At 38.4% G+C, this 26,233-nt stretch overlaps 1 protein-coding gene across 1 annotated transcript in view; it reads left to right on the top strand.

The window, feature by feature from the left end:
- acsf3 (acyl-CoA synthetase family member 3) overlaps positions 1-23,528 on the top strand; it is a 37,874-nt gene extending 14,346 nt beyond the window's left edge. The window contains exons 6-10 of the mRNA XM_044101095.1: positions 5,339-5,436; positions 6,634-6,760; positions 18,722-18,856; positions 19,327-19,438; positions 22,762-23,528. Coding sequence (XP_043957030.1) covers positions 5,339-5,436; positions 6,634-6,760; positions 18,722-18,856; positions 19,327-19,438; positions 22,762-22,876 — 587 coding nt within the window. The 3' untranslated portion in view covers positions 22,877-23,528. The remainder of the gene's footprint in view (positions 1-5,338; positions 5,437-6,633; positions 6,761-18,721; positions 18,857-19,326; positions 19,439-22,761) is intronic.
- The last annotated feature ends 2,705 nt before the right edge of the window (positions 23,529-26,233 follow it).

Raw genomic sequence — 26,233 nt, 5'->3', positions numbered from 1 at the left:
ATCCTTCCCTGGATTCCTCAAACCCTTCAAAGAAAATCAACTCAGAATCCCTGTATATAAACAAAATGATTAAAAGGATTGGCTTATTGGATGTCTGGAGGAATGCCACCCTGGCTAAGAAGTTCACCTTTTTCTCCCACCCTCATGGCGTTTACTCAAGAATTGATTACTTTTTCCTATTTAGAGCAGACAGATATAGGGTCCTAGACTGTACTATTGGTACTAGGGATGTGTCAGATCACTCTGGTGTATATTTGAAACTATATTTAGATACTCACCCTAAAACAACAATATGGAGACTTAATACAGCTCTGTTGAATGATAACAAATTTGAGGAATTCGTTAACAAAGAATTTACAGAATATGTAGAATTCAATAACAGCGAAGAATTGTCTCCAAGTATATTATGGGATGCGGCAAAAGCAGTACTGCGTGGAAAAATAATAATGTGGGCATCAAGGAAGAAGAAAGAAAAATCTGAGCAATTCAGTGACCTGACTAAACAACTAAACATTTTAGAGCAGAAACATATTGAAACCAAAGACCCTGCTCTACTACAGCAAATAGCTGCATTAAAAGTCGACCTAAATCAGAAGCTCAATGACAAAGTGACACTTAATCTCAAATATATTAAACAAACGTATTACGAAAATGGACCTCGAGCGAAAAAATATTAGCCTGGCGACTAAAACAACAACAATTAGACAGATCCATCTTTAAAATTAAAAACCCTACTTCCAACCAGATGTGTTTCTCCCCGGACGAAATACATAATTCATTTGAAATATACTACAGGAACTTATATAGTCAACCTGAATTAACTGAGCTTTCCTCAGTAAAACAGTTTCTAGACTCCTTGATCTCCCCTCAATTGGCATTGAGCAAAATAAGTGGATTTCAGCAGATATCACGCCAGAAGAAGTTGATAAAGCCATCTCAAAATTGAAAGCAAGTAAGTCACCTGGAGGAGACGGATTACCAGCTGAATGGTATAAAATATTTAGGAGATCTATAAAACCTCTGCTGTTAAAGTGTTTTAATCAGGTGCTTAAAGGGAAACTCCACCATCCTGGAAACAAGCAATAATATCCATTATACCAAAACCAGGAAAGGATAAAAGTGAGTGTAGCTCATACATTTCGATCTTGAACATTGATTACAAAATATTCACTTCAATAATTGTCAGTAGACTAGAAAATATTATTCCCGAACTGATTGATACAGACCAGACAGGTTTTATCAAAATAGACGTACTCAGGATAATGTGAGGCGAGCGTTACACCTGTTCGACTTTATGAGCAGAAATAATTTGAAATCTTTAGCAATCAGTTTTGATGCTGAAAAAGCCTTTGATTCTGTGATGGGATTACTTATATTTGGTTCTGCAGCGATTTGGTTTTAATAATACAATTATAAATTGTTTAAAATCACTATATAGTTCACCAGAAGCCCGGATCAAAATAAATGGAGGCCTTTCAGGTACAATTCCTCTGGAACGAGGCTGCAGGCAAGGATGTCCTCTGAGCCCAATCCTCTTTGCACTTTTTATAGAACCACTTGCTCAAAAGATTAGGGAAGACCCAGAAATTAAGGGAATCATATTTAAGGGAAGAGAATACAAATTATGTCTATATGCTGATGATGTCCTGGTGACCTTATCAGATCCAGATGCCAGTCTATCCAACCTCATGTCCTGCCTCCACCAGTTTGGACTTCATTCAGGTTATAAATTAAATATTGGAAAAACTCAGACCCTGTGCTTTAACTACTCACCCCGAGAGGAAATAAGTAACCAGTTCAAATTTAATTGGAAAACAAGAACCATGAAATATTTAGGTGTAAATATTACTAGAAACATAAACAAAATATACAAAGCTAATTATGGTGCTATGACTAATAAAGTTAAAAATAATCTGGACAAATGGGCTCCCCTGATGCTCGATTTGTACAACCGAATAGAAACCATAAAATGATAATTTTACCTCAACTGTTGTTCCTTTTTCAATCTTTACCAATAGAAATTCCCCCCAAGCAGTTTAACGAGTGGAACCGGATCATTTCCAGGTTTATATGGCAGAATAAGAAACCAAGGGTACGCTATAAAACGTTACAGTTACCAAGAGATAAAGGAGGAATGTCACTCCCATGTTTGGAAAATTATTACAGAGCAGCACAACTTCAATTTGCAGTTTACTGGTGTGAAGAGGGTATGAAGCAAAATGGAAAGAACTAGAATTAAGTCAAATTGACATCCCCCTGCAGGCCCTGCTGGGGGATAAACACCTCAAGACTAAATATGCAGATGAGTTGTGTGTTGCCACAAAAGTCCCTCTCAGTATTTGGTTTAGAGAGTTCCAAAACCCACTTTTGGAAAGGAAAACTAGGATATTAAGATGGATCGAACGATAGGGACTTTGTACCAGCACAACTTGACTCAAAATTCAATCAACTAACCAGAAAAGGCTTGACTTCATACTGCATGATTTCTTCTGGTACTGATCTGGAAAGTTTCCAACAACTGCAGGAAAAATTTGACCTTGACAAACGAGACTTTTTCAGATACTTGCAGCTCAGGCATCACTTTAATAAGAACATTAAATGGTTGGAAAAAAATGATCAGGACCTCATTAATATCTTTATCGATGCTTATAAAGGTAAATCTTATAAGAAGAGGCTGTCCAGACTATATGTGCGCTTAGAAAATAATAAAAAAACATCTACATTATATATTAAAAATACATGGGAAAGAGAGGCTAAAATAACGCTGACGGAGGATGAGTGGCTCAACATATGCCAAACAAACTCAACCACCACTAACTCAGGTCACTGGAGGGAATTCTCGTGGAAGAATATTGTTAGGTTTTTTATAACCCCCAAAAGGACATTTTCTCAGACTGGCAGATCTGAATCTGGGCATTGTTGGAGACAATGTAACAGTGTAATGGCTGACCACTTTCATATTTTCTGGGGCTGCCCATTGATTCATTCCTTCTGGCTGAAGGTAGCCAAAGAGATAAGAGCAATTCTTGGTTTCGAAATTGAGTGCGAATTTAAAACTATATACCTAAGTAATTTACCAAATGAACTCAACACTCAAGATAAGTACCTTCTGAAAATAATACTGATAGCAGGAAAGAAATCAATAACAAGAAGGTGGCTCAGTGGGAGCGCACCGACGTTGTGTGACTGGTCAGCCATTGTTGAAGAAATACGTGAAATGGAAATGCTTACCTTCTCTATTAGACTCCAGGAAAACAAATTCCAAAAATGTTGGTCGAAATGGTTAATGTATAGGAATTCGAAAGTAAATTGAGTTATTGTTAACTTCATTATTCTGGGTACTGTAAGGACTTGGTAAGTCCGCAAATAAACTCTCACCTGTTTGACTCTTCATGGAACTCTACAAGCACTGTAATCTGTACACCTAAAATCTCTGTTTTAAGTTAAATTTTTTGTGATGTATTGCTGTCTTCACCCCCCCCTTGGTGACCTCTCTGTTCAGATTGCTGTTCACTGTACTTGTGATTTTTTTTTTTTCTTTTATTTCATTTTATTTGATTTTTGTGTGTATGTGTTGTTTTGCTATGTATAAAAACTTTACCAAAAATAAAGTATAAAAAAAAAAAAAAAAAATGGGGACAGAAGAGGACGAAAAAAGACATTCAAGTAAAAAGTAAAGCTGTTCAGAGATGATAACAGATCCAGTTGTTGAGAGTGAAGAGGTTCTAAATTTATTTAGCGTTTGTTTTTTTTAAGTATCCTTTAAGTTTTTGCAGTGAAAGGGTACATGGGTCCTTTTATTTGCAAGGCACCCTTGCAGTTTAATCTTTTTAATTTCAATGTTTTATTTAGGATTCTCTAAAAGTATAATTTGACTATTGGACAGCATTTGCCACCAATGAACAACTTAAGCTGTAAAAGTGTAGAAACAGTGAAACTATTGCACAAAACAGCTTGTTTTGTTACACATCTTTCCAGTTACTGAAACGGTGATGCAACTGTGTCAATCTCTACTTTATTCTGTCAGACCATCTGACCTCCTATTTTCTTATTTTTAGACATTGCAGCACACCTACATGAAATTCAGAGACTGTGGTTTGTGTTTATGTGTACTTCACAAAGATCGATAAACATCCACATCTAACAATACACTCAACACGAATAAAAAAATAAGCACATTTATAGGTGTGAATTTGTAAGTTTCTGATGGAAGGGAAAAAAAAAATAATAATAAAAATAGCGGGTTTGTCATTTGTTGACAGTCTGACCTCCATCATGTATAATAATTCCTAAACCAACTTACATTTTAGGACTTAATTAACTTAACTTCAGTTTTTCCCGAGCTTTAGGAGCTGTTTGGACTAAGACTTTGTCAGATTCAGTTCGCCTGACCTCATGACTCGGACTTGTTAATGACCCTGGTAATCCATTGGAAGTGGTCTGGTTACTTTTGTGCTCAGTTGGTTCTCGTATTGATCCATTCAACTCCAGTCCCTCATTCAGGACCTGAATTGATTAGATCAATATGAAGTGAGAAACTCATTCTGTAATCAGGACCTGAGCTGCTCTTCATTTGGAGAGCCATTGTCTCTGAAATCGTGTCGCGGCCCAAGGCGAGCTCGAACACACTCATCTAAACAAATGGACGGAGAACGGCGCCGAGACCTTTCTGGTTCACTCGTTGTTCTAATTACTTAACTTTAAAGGTCACATTTGCAAACATACAAGAATGGAAAATGCAGGTGATGTCAGTAAATCTGGGAGCCGATAATATTTCATGCATTTTATACACAGTTTTTACAGCAGGTTATTGTGTTTGTTTACTTGTCAAATCGGAATCGTTTTTGCAGTTGTTCTTCGGTGAGAAAGCCTGTCAGGCATTCAGCAGTAGTTAAGACTGAAGGAATAAATTGCACTGTGCAGTCAGATGCTTTTGCAGAAGAAAATAAGTGCAACCCAAGACAAATGTCCCAACTGTTCTATTATTTTAGCTTTTCTTGATGTTGTTAAAGAGGGAAAAAAGCTGCATCAGGCATGGCCCAGAAATTCCCATTACTGTCAAAGTGAGCTGGCTTGTGTTGACTGAGACGAATTGCTTCCAGTTTTACAAGCTCAGCAAACCTTTTAGTGACCAGTTATGCCCAGAGGAAGGAGGTTAATGTCATCGTGGAGGAGCAGACTGCCTGCTACTTGAGAAATGCTTAACTGAAGGTTGTCAGTGAACACTCTGTCATTTATTCTCTTTTTTTGTGTTTTTAGAAGAAAAAAAATCATATTCTCTTTTTTTGCAAAAAATCACATTCTCTCTTCTGTCAACTTTTTGTTTCGACGTTGACAGGAGCTGTTGGGCTGCCTCTTCCAGATGTAGAGGTTCGAATTGTCATGAACAACACAACCAACACTATGATTGCTGAAGGAAATCACAAAGGGACTCAGGTAAATCAATACGAGTCATTATAATGAAGCAATCCATCCACAGACAGGTCTTAAATTAAAAGTATTCTAGATGACTTTAAAGGCTTTTCAGGAATCTGTATGTGTATAGATTATGTATACACATCCTCATATAATGTGTACTAGACAGGAGGAAGCACATCAGTCTAACGTTAAAATATTTACATCAAATAAAAATAAGGCATGAAGGCAGGATTTTTTTTTATGCTTTTCTTCATGTTAGAAAAAAAATTCATTTAATGATTCTCTATGTGTCTAACTTGAAGTTGACTTTAGTACTTTTGTGTTGCGCATGAAAAATCACTAAGCAAAGCACTGACAACCTCAAAACCAATTTACAAAGCAGCAATAAAACTAAGGAGTACATAAATGTGTTTTAGGGTTGTTTAATTAAAACCCAATCATTACACTGTAAAAATATATATCTTTTAATTGAAAGCTTCTTAGAAGGTCTTTCAACATTTCAAAGTAGTAAAGGCAAGAAAACCTTTTTTCTTCTTTTTTAGGTTGCATCAACCAATTAAATCATTTGAGAATTTCTCTTTTTTTTTTCTAAATAAATATTCTACCAGCTCTTTGGTAGAAGTTGTACGGTACTTTTGAGTCCCTCTAAAATATTACAAGATATCACAACATTATTTCTATGTATCAAAGCAAACACCCTTATTTAGACATGACCCTTCTCAGCTTAATGAGCAGTAAAAGTTCCTTCCCTGGGGTCACTGCATATATACATATATATATATATATATATATATATATATATATATATATATATATATATATATCCTTCTTGGCAGTGTTTTAAGGCTAAAGAAGCACAGACACCTTCACTTTCTGTAAAACCAGGATTAAAGTTCACACACAGCTCATCTGTTATCCAAGGTGATATCTGCTCATCTAATGATCTGTTTTCAGCTGCCACTGTTCAAAGCAACATCAGAAAGCTTGCTGGTAACTTGGCTTTTTGAATGCAAGTTGTTATAAAAATACTTGCACTGCTAAAAAGAAACACTCCTCTCTCCCTTGAAACGGAGGTTAGTGTCACTAGTGTCTGTCAGTTTCTTAATGTTGTTTTATATGACGGCCTCAGACAGATTCATAAACTTGTTTAAGCCACTCTCTGCTCCATTCAAGCATTGTTTTTCTTCTCTTTTCCCTGTTTTGAATATCTCACAGGTACGTCCAGGTCTTAAGGGTAAAGAGGGCGAACTGCTGGTGCGAGGTCCGTCTGTTTTTAAGGAGTACTGGAACCGACCTCAGGAGACCAGAGAGGCTTTTACTGATGATGGCTGGTTCAAAACGGGTACCAAGCCGTCTTCCCCTTCCTATGCCACACTTCCTTATCATTATGTCCACATGCTTATTCACACACACTCTGGAAAAAGGGGATGACATACTTCTAACAATTGCAGCTACATGATCTGTGCAGTCGGAGCAATTTACTGCAGGAGGAGAGATGGAGGAGCTTTTAACTCTTCTTGCAGGCTGGACTTTCATTTGAGACACGTAAAAACCAGGAGAGCAGTTCAGGTGGTAAACACACACATTAGGCTTGTGTGAATGGTGTGTGTGCTCACATTTTGGGGCACTATGAGGGAGTGATAAATGGAGTATGTGTGTTTTAGGCGCTACAGGGCATTTTTCCTCCTAAGTGGCTGTGACTGCTCTGGGTCTTTAGGAACCAAGTAGAGCTCTCTGCCTCGACTTTTTTTTCCCCTTCTAGTATGTGTGTGGTAGCATAGCGAGAAGCTGTCATCTGAGGCTTTTCCTCCCTGCAGGCCACCACTTCTGTCTTCGGCCCCAAAAAAGGAGCCGTGTTTCGCTGTAAAGCCACTTAGAGACATGCTTTAACCCGGCACAGGAAGGATTTGGGGTGCAGAGGGTCGAGAAGGGCAGATGCAAGTGGAGTTTTTACAGACTGAGCAATTTTTGAGCTTGGAGATGTGGCTGCCGGGGATTTTCGAAAGAGCCTCGTACAAAGACGGAGGAGGAGGAGTCAGACAGGACGGGACTGGGGTGGCGGTGGGAAGGCAGCGCGAAAGGATGGAGTGATTGAGAGCAGAGCAGGGCCAGGCAGTGGGGAGAGAAGGAAAAAGTGTGTTTAATTGGCTTTGCAGGCTGGAAGGACAGAGATCCAGAGCACAGCACGTTGCTGTCACACTCCATTACAGCCAGCGGCCACATAATGAGAACCACTGCAATCAGCTCCCCACAGACCGGTCCCTCAAGCCACACCGCCACAGACACTGTGTGGACCGCTCTGTAGGAAGGTATCTGACATCTTCCTTAGCCACCCAGCTCCTACAGTCTCATCATGCACACACACATAGCTTTATGAAGTAGGAGGAATGCTTAAACATTCAAGGTTCAAGGAGAATGCTTTTTTTTTTTTTGCCTTTTATGCTTTGATTTGTGAGTTAAAGCACTCACAAATCCCACATCCTTTCACTTAATTTCAGAGTTTAAAAGCGAGTAACTAAGCTTGAGATCCGTTTTATGATTAGCATCCAAAAGTGATGCAAGGATTCAGATGTGAAGACGACACCGACATCACCAGCGTGTCTAGGGCAAAACGGTTTTAGGCTTCATAGCTGCATGAAGTAAAACAAAGATCACTTCATGAAGAGTTAATAATCTAGAGCTGTAGTGGCTGTTTTATAACACATCTATTGCGCGGAGAAATGTGTACAGATGTAAAGAATATAAATTATGCTTTTTTTTTTTTAGCTTTGAATTCAGATTACTGTTAAAAGAAAATCAAATGCATGGAAAGGATTGGTGCCTTGCAAAAGTATTCATATCCATTGAGTCAGCAGTTTGTTAAATTATATTTTCCCACTTCCCAGTAAGTTTGTCGGGTTTATATATTGACAGAGAGAAACATTTCAGACAATCTGAACCGTCTTTCTTAGCTTCATGTCACCCCTCACTACCTCTTACCTTTTACCCTTACACCTCTTTCTTACACCTCCTTTCAAACTTGACACTTACAGACTGCAGCTTGAACTTGAGAATTCACTTGATCTTTTATTACCCTCATATTTGTAAAGTTAGAGAGGATGACTAACTTTTTCAACAACCTCCATGGTGATCTGTGAATGCTTGAGTGCTGATTTGTATGGTTTTGACTTAAAATTAGGGTGGTAATGACTTCTTATAGTGAAATATAATATCTGTTGTCTATTTGAAGGCTATCCAGGTATCGTCACCATGATGAATGAAACTATGAAGAAGCCCTCATGTAGAACATAATTTATTGTGCCTGAGTAATAAAGACAATATTGTTGCAGGTTAGCCATAAAATTGACCTCTAATTTGTTGGATCCAAATTGATTATGAACTAAAGTTTATTCTGCCAGTGAAGATAAAACAGTAATGTTTTCAAAATAAGAGCCATGTAAATAAATAGGTTCCTGCTTGGAAACTGTAGTGCTTAGAGATCTCTAACCTGAGTCTACATTGATCTCTGATTGTTTAAAACAATGTTTGAGGTTTATGAAACCTTTGTGAAAAACACAAAAAACAGAATTCAAACTACATATGTAAAAAGGGATAAAAGTATTTTTTTTCTTTCAAATCCAATATAATTTCTGGTCATCAGGCCAGAAATTTTATTGGACTCATGAGAGTTTGATGCATTGATGCACTGCTACACTACAAGTATCACTGTGAACACAAAACAATATAATTAACAAACTAATGGCCTTTTAAACAACAATTATAATATAACCCACATATGCATGGAAAACATTAAACATTTTTATGTTTTGAAATGTGATATCAGTGTTGGGAAAGCTGGTTGGTGTTAAACCATTTCTTTAAAATACGTTAAAATCTCCTCTAAATGTCCAGTTCAGTTATACTCACTAGGGCTGCAACTTAAAACTGAGTTTCTCTGAGCTGGAAGAGCAAAAATACCTTGAACTCTTTCATTGACGAGGATGTCGGCACTGTGCGGCTGGCACAAAGTAAAAGATAAAGTCTGACAAGAGCATACGGCTGACAAGGTGAATAAAAAGCCGGGGTAAACAAGACGGCAGACGAACAGTGGGGTTGGAACGTGGTACTTCAGATCAATACGTTCTCAGCTGGTCAGAGGTGTCTTCTTTAGAGTCAGCAGGTGCTGCGTGTGTGATTGGCAGCTCTATAGGGAAGCTGTCACCTGGCTGCTCTCCTTCCACTCATCTTCACAAACATCTTTGAGTCTATCGATCTGCTCCTCACTTTTTTTTTTTTTTATTCTCCTTTTGTGCTCCACTCTAGAGTCTGTCCACTGACCACAGCTTAAAATCAGTCGATTAGAAATGGGGAAAGCTTTTGTTACGTGGTTGGCAACAGCAGAAGTGACTGGGGAAGCAAAAGTAAAGAGATGCTTTAAGTTTGGCTCCAGCTGGAGCGAACTAATCAGGAGTAGGCGGTAGAAAGTTTTGTGTTTCAGTGATAAATTAAGATGACTGTTTGAGGAAGGGAGTGAGGAAGAAGTTGAGCTTTGGGGGTTGACTATTAGCCAGGCCTTATCTGAGGTCTCATTTAATTAACTAAGAGAGACTCAGGCTCAAGGGCAGAAATGTTAACAAGAGGGTTAATCTTTGTCACTTTACCTCAGTTTCACACTCCTAATTGCTTATTCCAACAGAACCTATTAATCTGAGCCATCTGGATCCTGTAAGAGCTAGAATTAGAATATATTTAGGTTTATCTACCCGACTAATGTTATGGGCATGCTGAATGTTGATCCACAGGTTCATATTTTAGAGACGTCGGTGCTTTGAAAAGTGTAAAAGATCACTGAGGTTCACTCTTTGCAAAAAGACAGATGTCTGTGCCCAGGTCTGGCAATATGTTTGAAAAACTGAAGTCTTTCATATCAGTCGCTGACAGTCTTTATTGTTTGTTTTTTTTGTTTGAAATATCTAAAGTACTGGCAAACTAGCTATGTGACCTTACCTCTTTTTTAGCCGCAATTTCCTCTTGAGCTCTTGTACTCATTTTCTCATTTCACTCTCCCCTTTTTCTTGCTGTCATTCTTCCCAAAGATGTCACATTTCACCTTGAGTTGCACTGTGTCCTCTAACGTTTGAGCTCCCAGTGGGGATTTATTCAACATCCAGGACCCCCCACCGCCATCACCAGCAGCATTGTTCAAACCAGCTCTCCCTATAACATTTACTGCAAAGATGTCGGCATCCATGATCCACGCTTTATTAAAACCACTTGCAGGTAAATCTAGTTAAACGCCACCCCACGTCAGCCTCTGAACTTCAGTGATTATTGTTGCGAACAGCAGAAGCGACTTTTACTGAGCCTTCATCCTCTCCTGTTTTTAATCTCCTGTCACAGTTATTCATCAGGTCTCAAGCGAAGAGACTGAAAAGTGTCTTGATCATAAAAGAAAGTTTACAGATTCGTCATCTCAGAGCTCTGGCATCATAATAGTCTCCCTCTTTCTCCGTCTCCAGACTGAGATCAGGTTTGTGTGATTAAGTCCGGAGTAGCTGCATGCAAACTACAGTTAAATAGTTTTCTTGATGAACATGCAGATCTGAGACATGCATCAATCCTCAAGTTAAGTCTGTTATCTGCTGCCGGGAAGGCAAACCCCGGCAATGGGTATAATCAGAAACATTAACATAAAGCAATTCGAGCTCCTTTAATTTCATTATATTAAACAAATTAGATCACTCATCCGAGTGCAAAGTGCCTTCTTGTATGATATTAATTACTAAAAAAGGAGCTGTGACAAAAGTTAAGGATGATGAATAATGTCAGTGCTGAGATTTCACTGCCTGGCTGTCTGTTATTTATCCTCATTAACTTCTCCATCTCAGCATCAGGCTTTAATGTGGAACATTAATATTCATATATGCAAAGTGTTTATGATCTGAGAAGAAGCATGGCTCACATTTAGACCTCTAACATCTTTGCTCAGATAAGTCCGCTGTTCCTAAAACGACAGAGAGGGCCCAGCTTTTGCTTGCTCACTTATATCTCTAAATGCTACAGGACTAAGATTCAACATGTCTGTCCATACAAAGACGCCTTATTTTCTCTTGCAGGTCACAAGCTTGCAGCTAATGCTGTTGTAATCTTGTGTTGATGCTTTAATGCCATGCATTCAGAGGAAACACACAGTACATCAAATTAGCTACTGTGTGCTATAATGCAGCTTTAGGAGAGATTACAGCCTGAATAGTTACGTATTTGTGATTTTTTTTTTCTTTGTTTTTCTGTCTTTAATAACTTTGCAATACTATCAAAAAATATGTTCTACATTGTCATATGTGATTAGAATTTTAATACAAGTTGGACTAAAGCTCTAAGAAACTAAATCTAGAAAACGTGAAGTCCTCTAACAACATAAAACACTGATGTATTTCTCTAATTTATCTATTTAGTCTTTTAAATCTTTTTTTCAGTGAGAAATGAAATTCACAGTGACCATTGACATGTTTTAATCCCATCATGTACAGAAAGGCAACTGAGGTGTGCACACAAACAATAGACTAGATAAATAGAGGCTGCAAGCAGAACAGTCTGACTAACAAACACTCGTTTCTGTGTATTTATAAAAAGAAAAAAAGAAAAGCTGATTTGAAGCTCTTCGGTGGTCGGTGTCCTGACAGCCCCACAAGTGTTTTGTGAATTTCTAGTTGCGTCTCTCCTGTGTGGACATTTGTAGCAGAATAACGCCAGCAGGCTGAAATGTTTTTTTTATGTTGGCCTTTGTCAGATGTCACCCTCTGCCCTTTACTTCCAGACTCTTTTTGACAAAGAAACTCAAGTTGTCTAGGCTGTTTCTGTGTTTGTGTGTCATTTCAAATGAGTTGGGTGTAAGCATCCACAAAATGCCATTTCCCACTCCAGATCAGATGGTTTAAAAAAAAAAAAATGTTTGCAAAGGTTTGAAGGTATCAATATTTTTCCATTTGAGTCTTGTTAAATTTTTGTTTTCATTTTTAGAGGCAACAAAAACTGCAACTCCAGTGTGGAGCCCCATCTTTTCTTTCCTGGCAGCTACGACTGTTGTGATTAGTGGTGTAATTATACACGCATTCGTACCAAAAACATCTCTGGGTACGTGTGTATACCATGTCGGTATGTACACCCAACAAATACAGCATTGTTTTGAATCTGAACAAATGCAGAATGTTTATTTGTGGAAGTAAGTGTGTAATGCAGCATTTTGCAGTACATCTTTAAAAAGCGACACCTAAACAAAACAGAGGATTCCCTGCAATTATTAAACTTTAGGAACATCGAGTTTGACTGAACCAAAGGTTTATGTCTGCAGACACATTTTTCAACAGTAATGCTGTAAATACCGTTGCTCCTGATGCGTTAACCTGAATTACTCACCTGAAACAACATCAAGCTGAATGTAAACTTTGCTGGTACTAGGGGTTGAACGACTACATATTTTTTAAGGTCGACTACATCATGATAATAGTCGAGTCGATGTCGACTAGTCGCGGTGACGTCATAGTGACGTAAGCGCAAAAACCCTTCACAACTACTTGGAGGCTTTATTAGCTATTTTCACGGCAAATATTGACCCCCCCCACACACACACACACACACACACACACACACACACACACTCCCCTTCTCCTGCTTTTACTAAGTCTATTATGGAGAATTAAAAGAGCAATAAACAGATCATTCTTCGTGAGCAGCGGGGAAAAGTTTGTTGCACAAAGTCGGGTCTGACTTTTTTTCTAAACACCGCTGATGCTGATGATCTCTGGATAGTTACTATAGGAGTCAAATTATCACACTGACTACATGGTGCTTTTGGAACATCACAAGCCAAACTTGTTATGAACGGATCCCGTTTGGTTACAGCTGAATTCAACGAAACCACCTGCTTCTCCTCCGCCCGATGCGCGGCAGGAAGCTCTGCTGACTCAGCAGATTGAACGATTTAAGATATTTTCTAGTCAACGTCAACATGATAAAAGTCGAGTTGACTAGCCGTTGTGACGTCATAGCAACGCAAGACGCAAACTTTGGAGTAACTACAGGCTTTATTACCCGTTTTCACGGAAAAATACGGCATTTACACAGAACAGCAACAAGTGAAACAACAAAACATCGGGATAGTTTATGATAAATAATAAGTTGCTGGGAAACCAACATTCAAAAGGAAATGCACATCTTTTAGATGGCATTACCACAGATCTTTATTTAATCAGCAACATAACATCATAATGTATTAGTTAGATCGTCGTGACAAAGACACTTTCATGAGCCGCTAAGTGACTTCCTTTGCGGGAAGGGGGCGAGTTTTAGACGGCTCGTGTTTTGTAGTTGACTGCAGCTGCAACTCCATCTCCTTTTAAAAACACTGTAAAACCACAAATATGCATCCATCTACATATCATTTAAACTAATGTATTAACTTATTTTTCTTGCGTCTTGTGAGGTATACTGTGCTGTCAGATCAGCACAGGCTGTCACCACCAGCAATGCGACTAGTCGACATGAAATGTAAAAACTCGCGAGATGTCCTAGAGTCGATTAGTCGACTAGTCGACTAATTGGTTCAACCCCTAGCTGGTACTGCAGAAAAAATCATCTTGAGTCAAAATTCAACTGACTGCAGCATTCGACTGGTCATAGAGGCAGCACAGCACACGAGGTTCAACAACGTACTGTTAGAGACTAGTCCCTGTGAGTGGTGGGGAATACCCACTTGTATTTTCATGATGCATTCAAGTACATCTTGTGCACTGGATTGTTTAATTCTTAAAAAAAAAAAAAAACTCCCAAGTGATTTATTTTTCACTGTTTGTGTGATTTGGTAACCTATCCATAAGTTTTAAATCACACTAACCACACTTTCTGTGGCTTTTGTGTTTTTGTAAAAAAAAAAATATATATATATATATATTTCTTAATATGGGATTTTCTTTTTACACAAGTTAAGTTCTTATGAAGCTTTAGTTTTTCAGTGGGAGATTTTTGCCGACTGGAATAAAGTTTAGGGGTTTTTTTACGCTGTTTACACGCCCTTACCAGGCTGCCAATTAACATGGAGGGTTGTTAAAATAACTAGAATTACTTTTCATTGGATGAAAAGTAATGAAAAATTATATTTCATAAATGTAATTTACCAAACATGTTATAGTTTATTATATGCCTTTTGTTATAGTTTTAGTTCATCTAAACATGTTTAGTTGCAGATTATATCAATGTTGTAAAATTGTGAGAAAGAAATCTGTAAGCTAAATAAATCACTCCAATATAAAAGAGATAATCAGACAAAAGCTGTCTTCAATCAATATTAAATCACAGAAAGATTGGACCAAAACAAGAGAAGTGTTCAGACTTACAAATTCTGAAGACAGATTTATTTTACTATTAAAAGCTTATATGATGTTTTTAAAATTTAAGAAATTTTCTTCACAGCTGTCTAATGCTCTGTCCTTGGAAAAATAAATCAGATTTCTCCTTTTTTAGACTAACTTTTATTCAGTCTTTTTTGTTTGGATTATTTTTCAAGAATGTCAGGCGCGCACTCAATTTAGATTCTTCATAAAGTTCAACAGTATGAAGGTCATCTGTTTTTGTTAAAAAACTCCCCAGCTGTTAATAAAGCATTTAAAAAAAAAATATTTTAGAAATGCGAGTTACTCTTGTCTTGCAATAAACAAAAATCAAGACTTGAAGTAATTCGACAGTGATTTGTTGTCGTCTTGGTCAAACTCAAACTGAACATGTGTTTCACAGAGGCAGCTGACTTTCTCTGCTCTCTGAAAGACGTCACAAAGTTTTCCGTGCCCTCCGTCCTCAGTTAAATTCTTGATCTGTTTTTATTTCTTTATTTTCTACACACTACGCGCCTTCGCTTTCTTTAATGCCTCAGAATGAGATGAAAGCCCAGTGCAATTAGGCTTCTTATCGTTTTAATTAAGAAAGCCATTCGCCCATATCTGCCTCAGACGCCATAACACATAATGGCAGACTCTCTGATGCCTGAAGTGGTGATTGTGTGTGTGTGCGCGTGTGTGTGTGTGTGTCTGTGTGTGTGTGTGTGAGAGAGAGTACATCACATGTGTCTGTTCGTCCCAGTAACACAGTTCCCAAAAATCTCTTTCCCTTTCTTCTTTTTCTCTTTTATCAGTCTGCGTTCTCCAATCGCTTTTCCCACTTGTATGTTTCTCCAAACATCTTTTGCTCCTTCCCTCTGCTCAAAGAGACAAGGTCAAAGAGTCTTGTTTTAGTACTTCAAACTCATTGCAGTTCTGTTGTCGTCAGGTCTTTTGCTCACCCATTTTGTCCAGGATTGCTTCAGAAAAGCCTTTCTCTTTCCTTTAAGCCAAATGTATGTACATCTTTTTTTATTAATGTTTTCTCTTTTACACAAACGGTTTATCATTGTACATATGTGCTGATCATTTTCCTATACCTGTTTGCATAAAATGAGAGCTACATAGCTCAGCACAATGATTCAAATGATTCTTGTGCTTTTCTTTTTTCTTCTACCCCTCATCCAAAGGAAGGAGCGACTGTAACTACCCTTCTTCTCCCATCCTCCCTCTCTTTCTCCAGCCTATCGGTGCGAGGCAGTGGTCTGTGAAGAAATTCCCAATATCTAAATTTACACACTGTATCAATCTTGTTTAATAGACTGGAAAGCTTATAGCCGCCGTGGCAAGCCGGCAGAGAGGGCAGTGGTGATAAATTGTCGGTGTGCTAGCGACAGCCGCCTGTGATGTATAATGAAATATTTATGATTTATCCCAGCTAATAAACTGAAATGAAGTGCATGATGTATGGGAACAGATGGGCCCTGTATTGATGCTGAGGTGGATCAGCAAGAAGGAGGGGGAGAGGAGATAGGAAGACAGAGGTGTGAGAGACGTTTGAGATGTAGAAAGGTAAAAATGAAGGGTAAGAATGAGATTAAAAGAAGAAAATAAATGTCTGCGTGTGTGAGAGAGAGGGAGGGTCAGACGCTGGAGCGTGAGAAACTGAAAACACGCTGCTACATACAGCGAGACGGATAGACAGATGTAAGCTAAACACTAATAGGATAAACCTGCAATGACACCAACCAGAGTGTGCAGATAAAACACTATATTATTCCTACATGTTTTATTCCCTTATTGGCTCAATATTTCAGTGTTAGGCTGCCAAGAACTGGTATACTCCATTGAAAAGAAATACTTGATTCCTATCAGGCTAGAAAAAACTAAAAAATGGTATTGTATGATAAGTTGATTATGGAAAAAATAGGTTGCTTTCATATTTCAAAGGTTTTTTAAGCCTTTGAAAAAGCACAGCTATAGAAAGAAAATTACCATATTACATCTTGTTTGCTTCTAATGAAAATTAAGATGTTAATCTAGAGATCATTCTGCTTTGAGGCTTTTTATGAAATTCATGGCAAAAACAAAGGGAACATCAAGCACATCCTTATCTGGCTTACTATATCGCTATAAGAAGTAATTAGACTTTCTGTAAGACTGCTTCCCCACAATTTGATCCTAAAAACTACATTAGAATGCAAGGCAAGTAATTCTGGTGGTTTAAAAAAAAGCTATTTTGGTTTGTATTCATGGATCCATCCATCTTAATATCTTATTGGAGACATTGAGGTGACAGTTCCGAAGGGAAACCAGGACACCAGCTACACATTCCAGCCTTTTTAAAGGTACTTCAAGTTATATAAAATGTGCAAATGTTGTTGTTCTAGTCTAGTGAGTTCTAGGTGTTTCCAGGAATATCCTCCAATGTTTGGCAAACTTTCAAAAACCTTTCCTTTCCTTGTCTAAAGCACATTCTCAGATTTTCCTTGACGTGAGGAAGCTTTGGTTCCACACTGAGCTCCCTCTGGATGATGAAGATGTTTATTATCTAAGCAAAGCTGTGATACTCTAGATGGAAATCTTTTTACACTTGTTCTTTTGTCCATGACCCATAACTCGTGGCCAAAGTTCATGAACTTTGATTAACCAATAAGTTCAGATCACAACAGACCAAACTGGTTTTCTTCCATCACATCTCAAGACATTGGAACTCCTCCATTTCAGGCAAAGACCAAAGTTTTAATAAATCAGATTTTTTTGCTGCTGTTGTTTTTTTTGGTCAGAGTATGAAACAAGTTTTTTAACCCCTGTGCATTTTATGAATTGAAAAACCATTATCCTTGAGCTCAAATAAATCTGTGTTTAGGAAGCAATAAAATAAAATGTATCAGATGTGGGTGTAAACTAAAGCAAACGTTTGTTCAAATGAGTATATATATGTCACCAAAAATCTAAATTTTATTCCGTGGCAACAACTTTTGCATCTAAACAGACCTTTCCGATTGTGATATCGGCGTTGATGTTGCCATGACAATGCATTGTCCAGCTCTGGGTTTAGGCTTAGCAGAAGGAAACGGTGTTTGGACGTGGACTCGTTTGCTCTCCACTCAGTGTTCAGCTGCAGCTTCGGGTGAATGCTGACTCCTCAGACCGGTTCTTAACTCCGACACTCTGCTTATCTCCACCGCCGTGTCTCGATCACATCCATCCTCCTGGTACCAGCTGTCCTGAAAGTAGCACCTGTAATAACCTAAAAGGACATCTTCCCATTCCATCTTTTTTTTTTTTTTTTTTAGCCTCTGTCCATTTTTCTCTCCTTTTTTCACTCTCCACTCATCCATACTGACCCACTTCCTCCTCTCGTTTTCCCCAGACCCAGCTGCGTCCCTTATCCCACATACTTTACTCCGCTACACCTGGCCCCCAGACACCTATGTGTGTGTGCATCTGGAGGATGTCGGGGGATCTTAAAGATTCATCCATTTGCTGCGCTCCGACTTTCTCTGCCTCACACACACATAATCACACACTTCCTTACCTAAAGATACAAATGTCTGGCTTTCTTATATTTATGTTATTCACATGTGCTTCTCTGTGGTTTTTTTGGGTTTTTTTTATTATTTAGTATATTTTTACTGAGACTTCTCCCCGAGTCAAATAATTTCTTGTATTTAATGAAGCCAGAAGCTGCTAAAAGTGTAAACACTGTTGACCTGTTTTAAGCACAACCGGAATATAAGTGTTACTATGGCATGGAAATGTATTTCTGAGTAAAAAGATTTAATTTTGAACTTGAATCTTTTCCCTGTACCAAAAATACACAGCATAATTACATCTCTTTAAATCGATCTTCCTGTCTTCTACACTAATCTTTCTCTGAGCAAATGATTGGCTGCCATCGTTTTTGTGACTTTCATTGTGCCACGTTGTGTCTTTTTGCATTTCTGTCTTAGGAGACACAACAGTCTACAAAGATGGCGTCTACTGGATCTTGGGCCGCAGCAGCATCGACATCATCAAGAGTGGTGGCTATAAGATCAGCGCCCTCGAAGTGGAGCGACACCTGCTGGCTCATCCAGACATCGTTGGTAAGTACTGTGCAAACTTCCATTGAAAGCAATTGTTTTGTTGTTAAGTCTAAATTACTCAATGCACACTGTTGGTCAGCTGGCTGAAAGGTTGCCCTACCTCTCTTTAATAAAGTAACTCTGTTTAAAAGTAACAGTATACACTTTGTAAGCATCTTTTGCACACTACCTGAGCAGATAGCTTCACTAATCACCTGGTTTATGTCAGCTGAGTTCAGTGTTACCTAATTTTACTCAGTTCCTAAAAGTACAAGTTATATTGATGGCACTTATGAAAATAGTTATCGAGCAAAATATGTTTCGATTATTTGATTATTAAGATCTCCATTTTTTTTTTCTCTTTAAGAAAATGTAATTTCAATGCAGTTTATATTTGATTTGTCAAACTTCTTATTTTTAGATTTTGAAAACAAATAAATTAATTCAGCAATTATTTCATTAACGTATTTCTGTTTGTTTTTGTGACTTAGATGTGGCTGTGATTGGCGCTAAAGATGCTACGTGGGGTCAAAAGGTCACAGCTGTGGTGCAGCTGCAGAAAGGCCGGCATTTAACTCTACCAGAATTAAAGACCTGGGCAAGGTAATTAATGTCTTCAGTCTGCGCTCCATATCATTTATTTCTCAGCTTTTCAGATTTGTTCATCTATGCAGACTTTCAGAGTCACAATAAATATATGATTCATTTAGATGATGACCTTTTCAGGCAACGGGGTTATTTGCTCTTTTGTGTCAAATGAAAAAAAAAAGCTGATTTTTGGCACAGGAAATGAAACAAGCCTTCATGAAGATCTTTTTCAGTCTGAGTAAAATCGATTAAACACAAAGATTATCAATGAGGTGAAAGCATAACCCTATTTAAAATAATATCATTATACAAATCTTCACAAATCAAATTTAATAAAATGATTTAGAGAGCTTTGGCTTTAGTCACATTATTTTAACTCTACCAACTAAGACAGCAGTGTAGTTAGTAAAATTTGTGAATTTGAGATTTTTTTGTGCTTAGCTTATGACAGAAAACTGAGAAACATCATGTGTGGCTTGTTTTATCACAAACTGGTAAAATATAAAATAAAAAAATAAAATAAAGAAACAAAGAAATGGAAAGGGTTTTTTTTTTTACATGAAAATGGTGAGCTATGTTTGGAAAAAACTGATTAAAAAAGTCAAATTGGTCTCTGATTATTGGATTAAACAACTATAACAGTACATTTTACATTGGAGTATTTTTTTTACTACATATAGTATATTTTAATATATGGTAAGCACAAAAATGTTCCAGCCACGATTCAGATTTTCATGCTACGTATTTCAATATTTACTAATTTTAGGTTAATATATCCGGAGTGGAGGAATAAAATAAGTTAAGTGGAAGTTGTTTTTGTACTCAAAGTCTAGAAAGTTTCCCACCTGCTCTCTTTCAAACTGTGGCCACAGTTTGACTCAGACTCGCACCACCAGAGGAGCCTGTGACCTAAATAACTTCTGACCAATCCATCATCCTAAGCCTGCAACAGCAACAGACCACCATATCCCACTATCACAGAGGCGTGTGTTTATTCGATACTGTGCTGTTATTCATGGAAGCCAAACAAAAGCCGCTAATACAGAGAGGTCCAGCTCTCGGATTCCCTCTCACTGACCCCGAAGTTCTCTCATTAATTTAAAAATATGTGCAAGAATAAGAAGCCACAGTCGGATTAATACGGAGAAAGAAGAGAGAAAAGGGGAAAGATAAGCAAGCAGTAGATTGCTATGGATGTCAAACATTTCCTCCTCCTTTTCTGAATGTCAGTGGAGTTTGTTTTGTCTGAAGCTGATTGCAGCTTCCACACAAACACTGTGATTTTTATCTTTTCTGCCAATTTCATCATCTTCACTTCTGGATGAAGTGAAAAGAAATTATGATAAGAATTATTAATTCTGGTATAATGAAGAAACATGGTTTTTGTGATGACGTTTATGTGTCATTGGGATTGCTCCTTTTAATGTTTGAACTGTTTTCCAGTTGTTGGTCCCAAGTGATCAACAATAATTGGTGTGTTACATTTTAAAAAATGATTAAATGTTATTAGTGTGAACAGTTTAGTCTCACATGTGCATCACCAGAAAGGCAGCACTTTTAAGAAGTTGCCATGATTTTGAAGTAGGTGGGTAAATTTGACATATTTACCAAAATGTTTTGCAAAGAAGAATTAAAGAAAAAATTGTTCTTCATTTGTAATAAACCCACTTCACCCTGATGCTCCAAAATGAAATCTATGAAAATAGAATGTCTTCAGAAGTCACCTGTTTAGTAGAGTTCATTTATGTGTAATTATTATCTAAATAGACGTACAGCTGTTGTATGAAGGCCTCAGAGGTTTATTAGAGAACATAAGTGAGCAAACCACACCAAGAAGACAAAAGACAGGAGGGGAGTAAAGTAGTGGAAACAGGTTACAGAAGGGTTAGATAATATAGCAAATACTAAGTCCTAGACATGCGACCTGAGCTGTACAGTTCCTCCAAAGATCAGGTGGGTCTTTTGAACGTAGCTCTGAAAAATGCTGTCCTTCCCTGCCTCGTCTGGTTTCCGGTTCTGTTACAGAGTATGTATTAAATTAATCTCTGTCCTTTAAATTCTACATACAAATACTGAGTCTGTGATTTCTTTGTTCTCAAAATTTAAGTCATTTTTATATTTGTAATTACAACCAATAATAAACGATTTAGTTACCTGACCTTTTTGATGAAGACGATTCTGGTTCGTGAGTGTATGCAGCAATAGTCTTACAGCAAAAAAGAAAAAAAACACTTTTAAAAATGTTATTATTTTTCTAACCACTCATAGTTTTAAGAAAAAGGCCATAAATTTCCTCTCCATACAGGAATCCCGTTAGAGACATTGCCTGTTTGCATTATCTACAAGCTCAGGTTTGTCCAGGCCGACGGCTCCATATGAAGTCGAGATGTTAGATCCCGCTGCTCCAGTCTGGTAGGTTAGCACCGCTGCCGGTGACCCAGGTTGACACGTTGGGGCTGAACTGCAAACATACGCATGGCACAGCGTTCACAGCCGGGGGTCCTGCCAGCGGAGCCGCGGTGCCAACACGTTGCCGAGTCGAGAGTGTGGAGGAAACGGAGGCAGATAAAATGAGACATAAACAAGGAGATGGATGCTCACTCTTCAGTGCCCTGGCTTCAGCTGTCACTCTGAATCTGAATCACACCCACTGTGCTCTGTGGCGCCATGCACACACACACTCAGGCTGCCCGGAAGAAATTGGTGACATGAGCAAGCCATGTTACAGAGACATGTATGCATGCACATTTACTCAGACTCTCCTCCCTGAGTCAGACAGACGGAGACATCTGCTGAAAGGAGTGTTTGATGGCAGCCGTATGACTCATTATGTTCACTCACACAACAGCAGCACACACAATAACACGCAAACAAACAAACTAGGTTAGAAGATAATAAAAACTGCTCCAGGCTTAAAGACTCGACGCGACAGCCAACCAGTGAAAACCGAAAAATAAAACACTTTTAATTATCACAGCCTTCTGTTTTTCTCTTTATTATTTGCTGAGGTTTTTTTCATCTCATTTTGATTATGTTGCTTTGTATGAAGGGAATTGTCTGTGTCTGGAAGGGAATTGGGGATATTAAGGCAGAGAGCTGCAGAGCGCATGAAGGACGTTTCTTTCCTTATCTCAACTACTCTGCCATGGGGCAAGCTTTTGTTTTGGCAATTGTTTTTATTTTTGTGTTGTTGTTTTGATGTTGCATTAGAGTGCGCCCTCACCCATTCTCGTTGGTATATTTGTCAGCCTTGTGCTCCTTATGACTGTTTATTCTTTTTTTGCATTTTCCCCCCTAAACAGTCATCTGTGTGTAAAGCGTCTTTTTTTGTATTGCAGGGAGCACATGGCGCCCTACATCATCCCGACAGGCCTGGTCTTGGTGGAGGAAATGCCGAGGAATCAGATGGGGAAAGTCAACAAGAAGGACCTCCTGCGACACTTTTCTCCATGACTGGACGTCTTTGATGTTTGTGAAAGCGTGGGTGTTTATTACACATCCCTTCCAGGACATTCCTTCCAGATCAGACAGACGTTTCACACTAATGTAGTGAAAGGAAACAGAACAATGGTTAATATTCACTGGAAACCAATCACAGCTCCCAAAACTGCCATAGAGATAAATCTATTACTATTAACTATTACAGTTGGTGTTTAAAAGACTTTGATGAAGGAGAATAAAGTCGCTCCATGATGAGGGCAATGTGTTAAAAATTGGTTTGCAATGTGGAAAGAAAGAAGAAGTACTCAAATCTGTTTCCAAAATGTCTGTTATGTGACAAAAGGTTTTAAAAAATACTTTGTGTATTCTCTTCATTGAGTTGAAATGTTTGCTGGTTCTCTAAACTGGTTCTGCAAAGGTTGGATTTTTTGCTAAAGCCTAAGCAAACAGTTTCATTCTTTAACTTTTTCACATTTTGTGAAACACAAACATATTTAATTGGAATATGGTGAGTGAGCGCCATTCTCCGTTTGCTCTGACATTTCAGATGAAGAGGCATGTCGGTGTTCATGGAACAGACCGAGCATTTCTCTGTGACATGTTTCAACATCCAGATATTGTTTTCTGACCTAACTGCTTTAAATTATACAACTTTCTCCTGCTGTCTTCCTTGGTCTTCATGATGATGGTTGTTCATTAATGTCAGGCCTCACTTTTTAGATTTTTCCTCCACTTCACAATGATGAATCTCTGTCAATCTACTGGATCTAGACCCCATTAAAATACATTGAAGTTTGTAGTTGTAATGTGCCAAAATGTGAAAAAGTTCATGAAATATGAAAACCTTTCTAAGTGGTTTAATTTAAGCAGAAGCTACATTGTTCATTTTTAACACTTTACCTTTCCATCATAGAGGTATTAAATAACATGAACCCTATAAATCTTTAGCATTTACACAGAACATTTTGCATTGGATTCATAAAACATGGCAGTGTGAAACTTTATAGGATGAAATTTTGGGATTGACGTTTTATGTAGAAAAAACTTGTTTTGCAACGGGCTTCATTTGCAATATCTCTTTAAAAAAAAACAAATGATGAATTTAATGTAAAGGAAAAAAAAGTTCAGAAGAAATCCACTGCTGTAGGATTCGCTGCTCCTGAAGCCATCATGGTTTTATCAAGATGATACGGCGCTACACACAAATAAATTAGCAACAAATAATCTTCTTCAAGATTAGAGAAAATGACTTTGTCTTTGTGAAAAAAACAGATTGATTCACTTGAATATCTGTACATAAAACAGATGTGGTAATTAAAATTTTTTTGAAATGTATCTAAAGTTACCAACTTTTTTTTTTTACACGTTTGTCTCCTCTGCATGCTGCTACATTGGTTTCCTCAATGTGCGTGTATAAATCTGGCTACACAGGTGTGATGAGAGCTTGAAAACAGCTTCTGCAGCAAGGCAAAACACCACAGCTGGATGCCCTGCACTCCATCTCACTAACCATCTCACCCTGCTCGCTCTCCTCGCCTCTCATCCTTTCTCTTCTCAATTTATCCAATACTTCGCCTCTTCTGTCTTCATCACAAGTCACAGCAGATTGTTGCGGCGCACGGATCACCTGGGCTGCCAGACTCCTTCTGAATGAGCCGTGGCACGCTGCCCGAGTAGACGGTGTGTGTGTGTGTGTGTGTGTGAGGAAATGACAGAAACTGGAGAGAGCGGAGAAAAAAACTTTGAACCAGAATGAAGCGATAACGAGAGAAAGTTGGTAGGAGGGGAGGGATGGAAAGAAGAGATTCATGGAGTTTTCAGTAAGTGATGCAAAGTGAAGTTGGTGACAAAGTAGAACAGAAATCAGGTTGAGATAAACAGTCCTGTTATGATGAATGGGCAGGGAGCTGAAGACGGAAAGATATAGAAGTGCAAACCCCAGCTGATACGGCCTCCTGTCCGCGCGCACATACACACACGCGTCCGCCCACAGCCACCAGAGACCTGATTAAGAGAGCAGTGCTATCGATCTGTGGGCTGGCAGGATAGGATGGATGAGCAGTCAGAGGACAGCTCCAATGCCCCGCAGGTCCCCCACCTAGCAAGACACTCAGGTCCTTGGCTGGAGCCACTGGAAGGAGGCCTGGGTATGCAGAAACATCTCGTGTGTGTTTGAAGGTTGTGCTGAGGAGGTTTTTTGATGTCAAGGAGGAGTGGAGCGGGGGATCAGACAGTCGAAGGGTACTGCTCTTGTACCCTTGAACTGCCTTCACCTCTTCTTTTTGTCTCCTCAACACACACACATTCAACCACCTTCTGCCTTTGTTTGCTGGAGCGTAGTGAAAGAGGTTGTCTACAGATGGCTGCTTATTGGGCTCTAGGGTCCTGGAGGGTGGGGCCTGTTGGGATGCCGTCAAGGTTGTTTGAGACAGAGAGTGTCAATGGAGTGCAAAAGGTTTTTCAAAAATGTTTTCGTTTTACAAAGATTTGGAAAGAGAGTTTGAGTCTTTGTGGTTGTGTTTTCACATCGTATGCAACCCTGCCTGCAAGGTCTGAACAGTGATCATGTCCCATCAAGGCTACAAAGTGAGTGAGTTTTTCATTCACACTCTGTAAAAACACAAAATCTTACCAACTATTTTTGGTCTTGTGTAAATATCTTGAAATAAGACAAAACTACCTTGTAGGTAACTTTTCTGCACAATGTAGGAGCTTGTTTTAAAAAAAAGGTTTTGTGCAACTTAAAACATTGAGTAAAGCATGATACAGTATTTTAGATGTTCAACTAGATTTGTTCAGGGACGCCCTGGCCATTTACTTATATTCTGCACATCAAAACACAATGAGCAAAGGGTTTTGGTTTGTTTTTGTAACTACTGCACTGAAGTCATGACTCTTGTAAATCTTCTCAATCCTGGCTCTAAGATCTTCTACTCAAATTTACTGAGTATTTCAGTAAATGTTTCCCAAACAGATTTTCCATGTTGTGAAGTTAAAGTCGCTTCCAAACTTTTGGCCTTTAGTGTACAAAGTAGTTTTAAAACATGCTCATATTGTCACTGTTTGCAGAGCCTAATTCACAATGCAGAGGTCAGCAGTGTAGCAGCGCTCTCTCTGAGGATTTGGACGTATATTTTATGTTATTTTGACACACATCCTCTCACTGCAACTCCGCATTCATCTCTCTGCCTGCCATTCTTCTCTAAACATGAAAGCCATCCATCATGAATGATTCTAGAGGAGAACAGAGTCCCTCCCTTTTCTCTTTAAACTGCATAATAAACAGGTCAGACTCAAGTAGCGAGACAAACAAACACAGTAGCTTCTGGATTTGTGGCAAAGCGTTCATATGCCGCTGTGCTGTTTTAC

The sequence above is a fragment of the Gambusia affinis genome, linkage group LG02 (assembly GCF_019740435.1).
Source record: "Gambusia affinis linkage group LG02, SWU_Gaff_1.0, whole genome shotgun sequence".
Taxonomy (NCBI): domain Eukaryota; kingdom Metazoa; phylum Chordata; class Actinopteri; order Cyprinodontiformes; family Poeciliidae; genus Gambusia; species Gambusia affinis.
The sequence above is the reverse complement of the archived record's forward strand: the minus strand, read 5'-3'. Positions and strand labels throughout refer to the sequence as shown.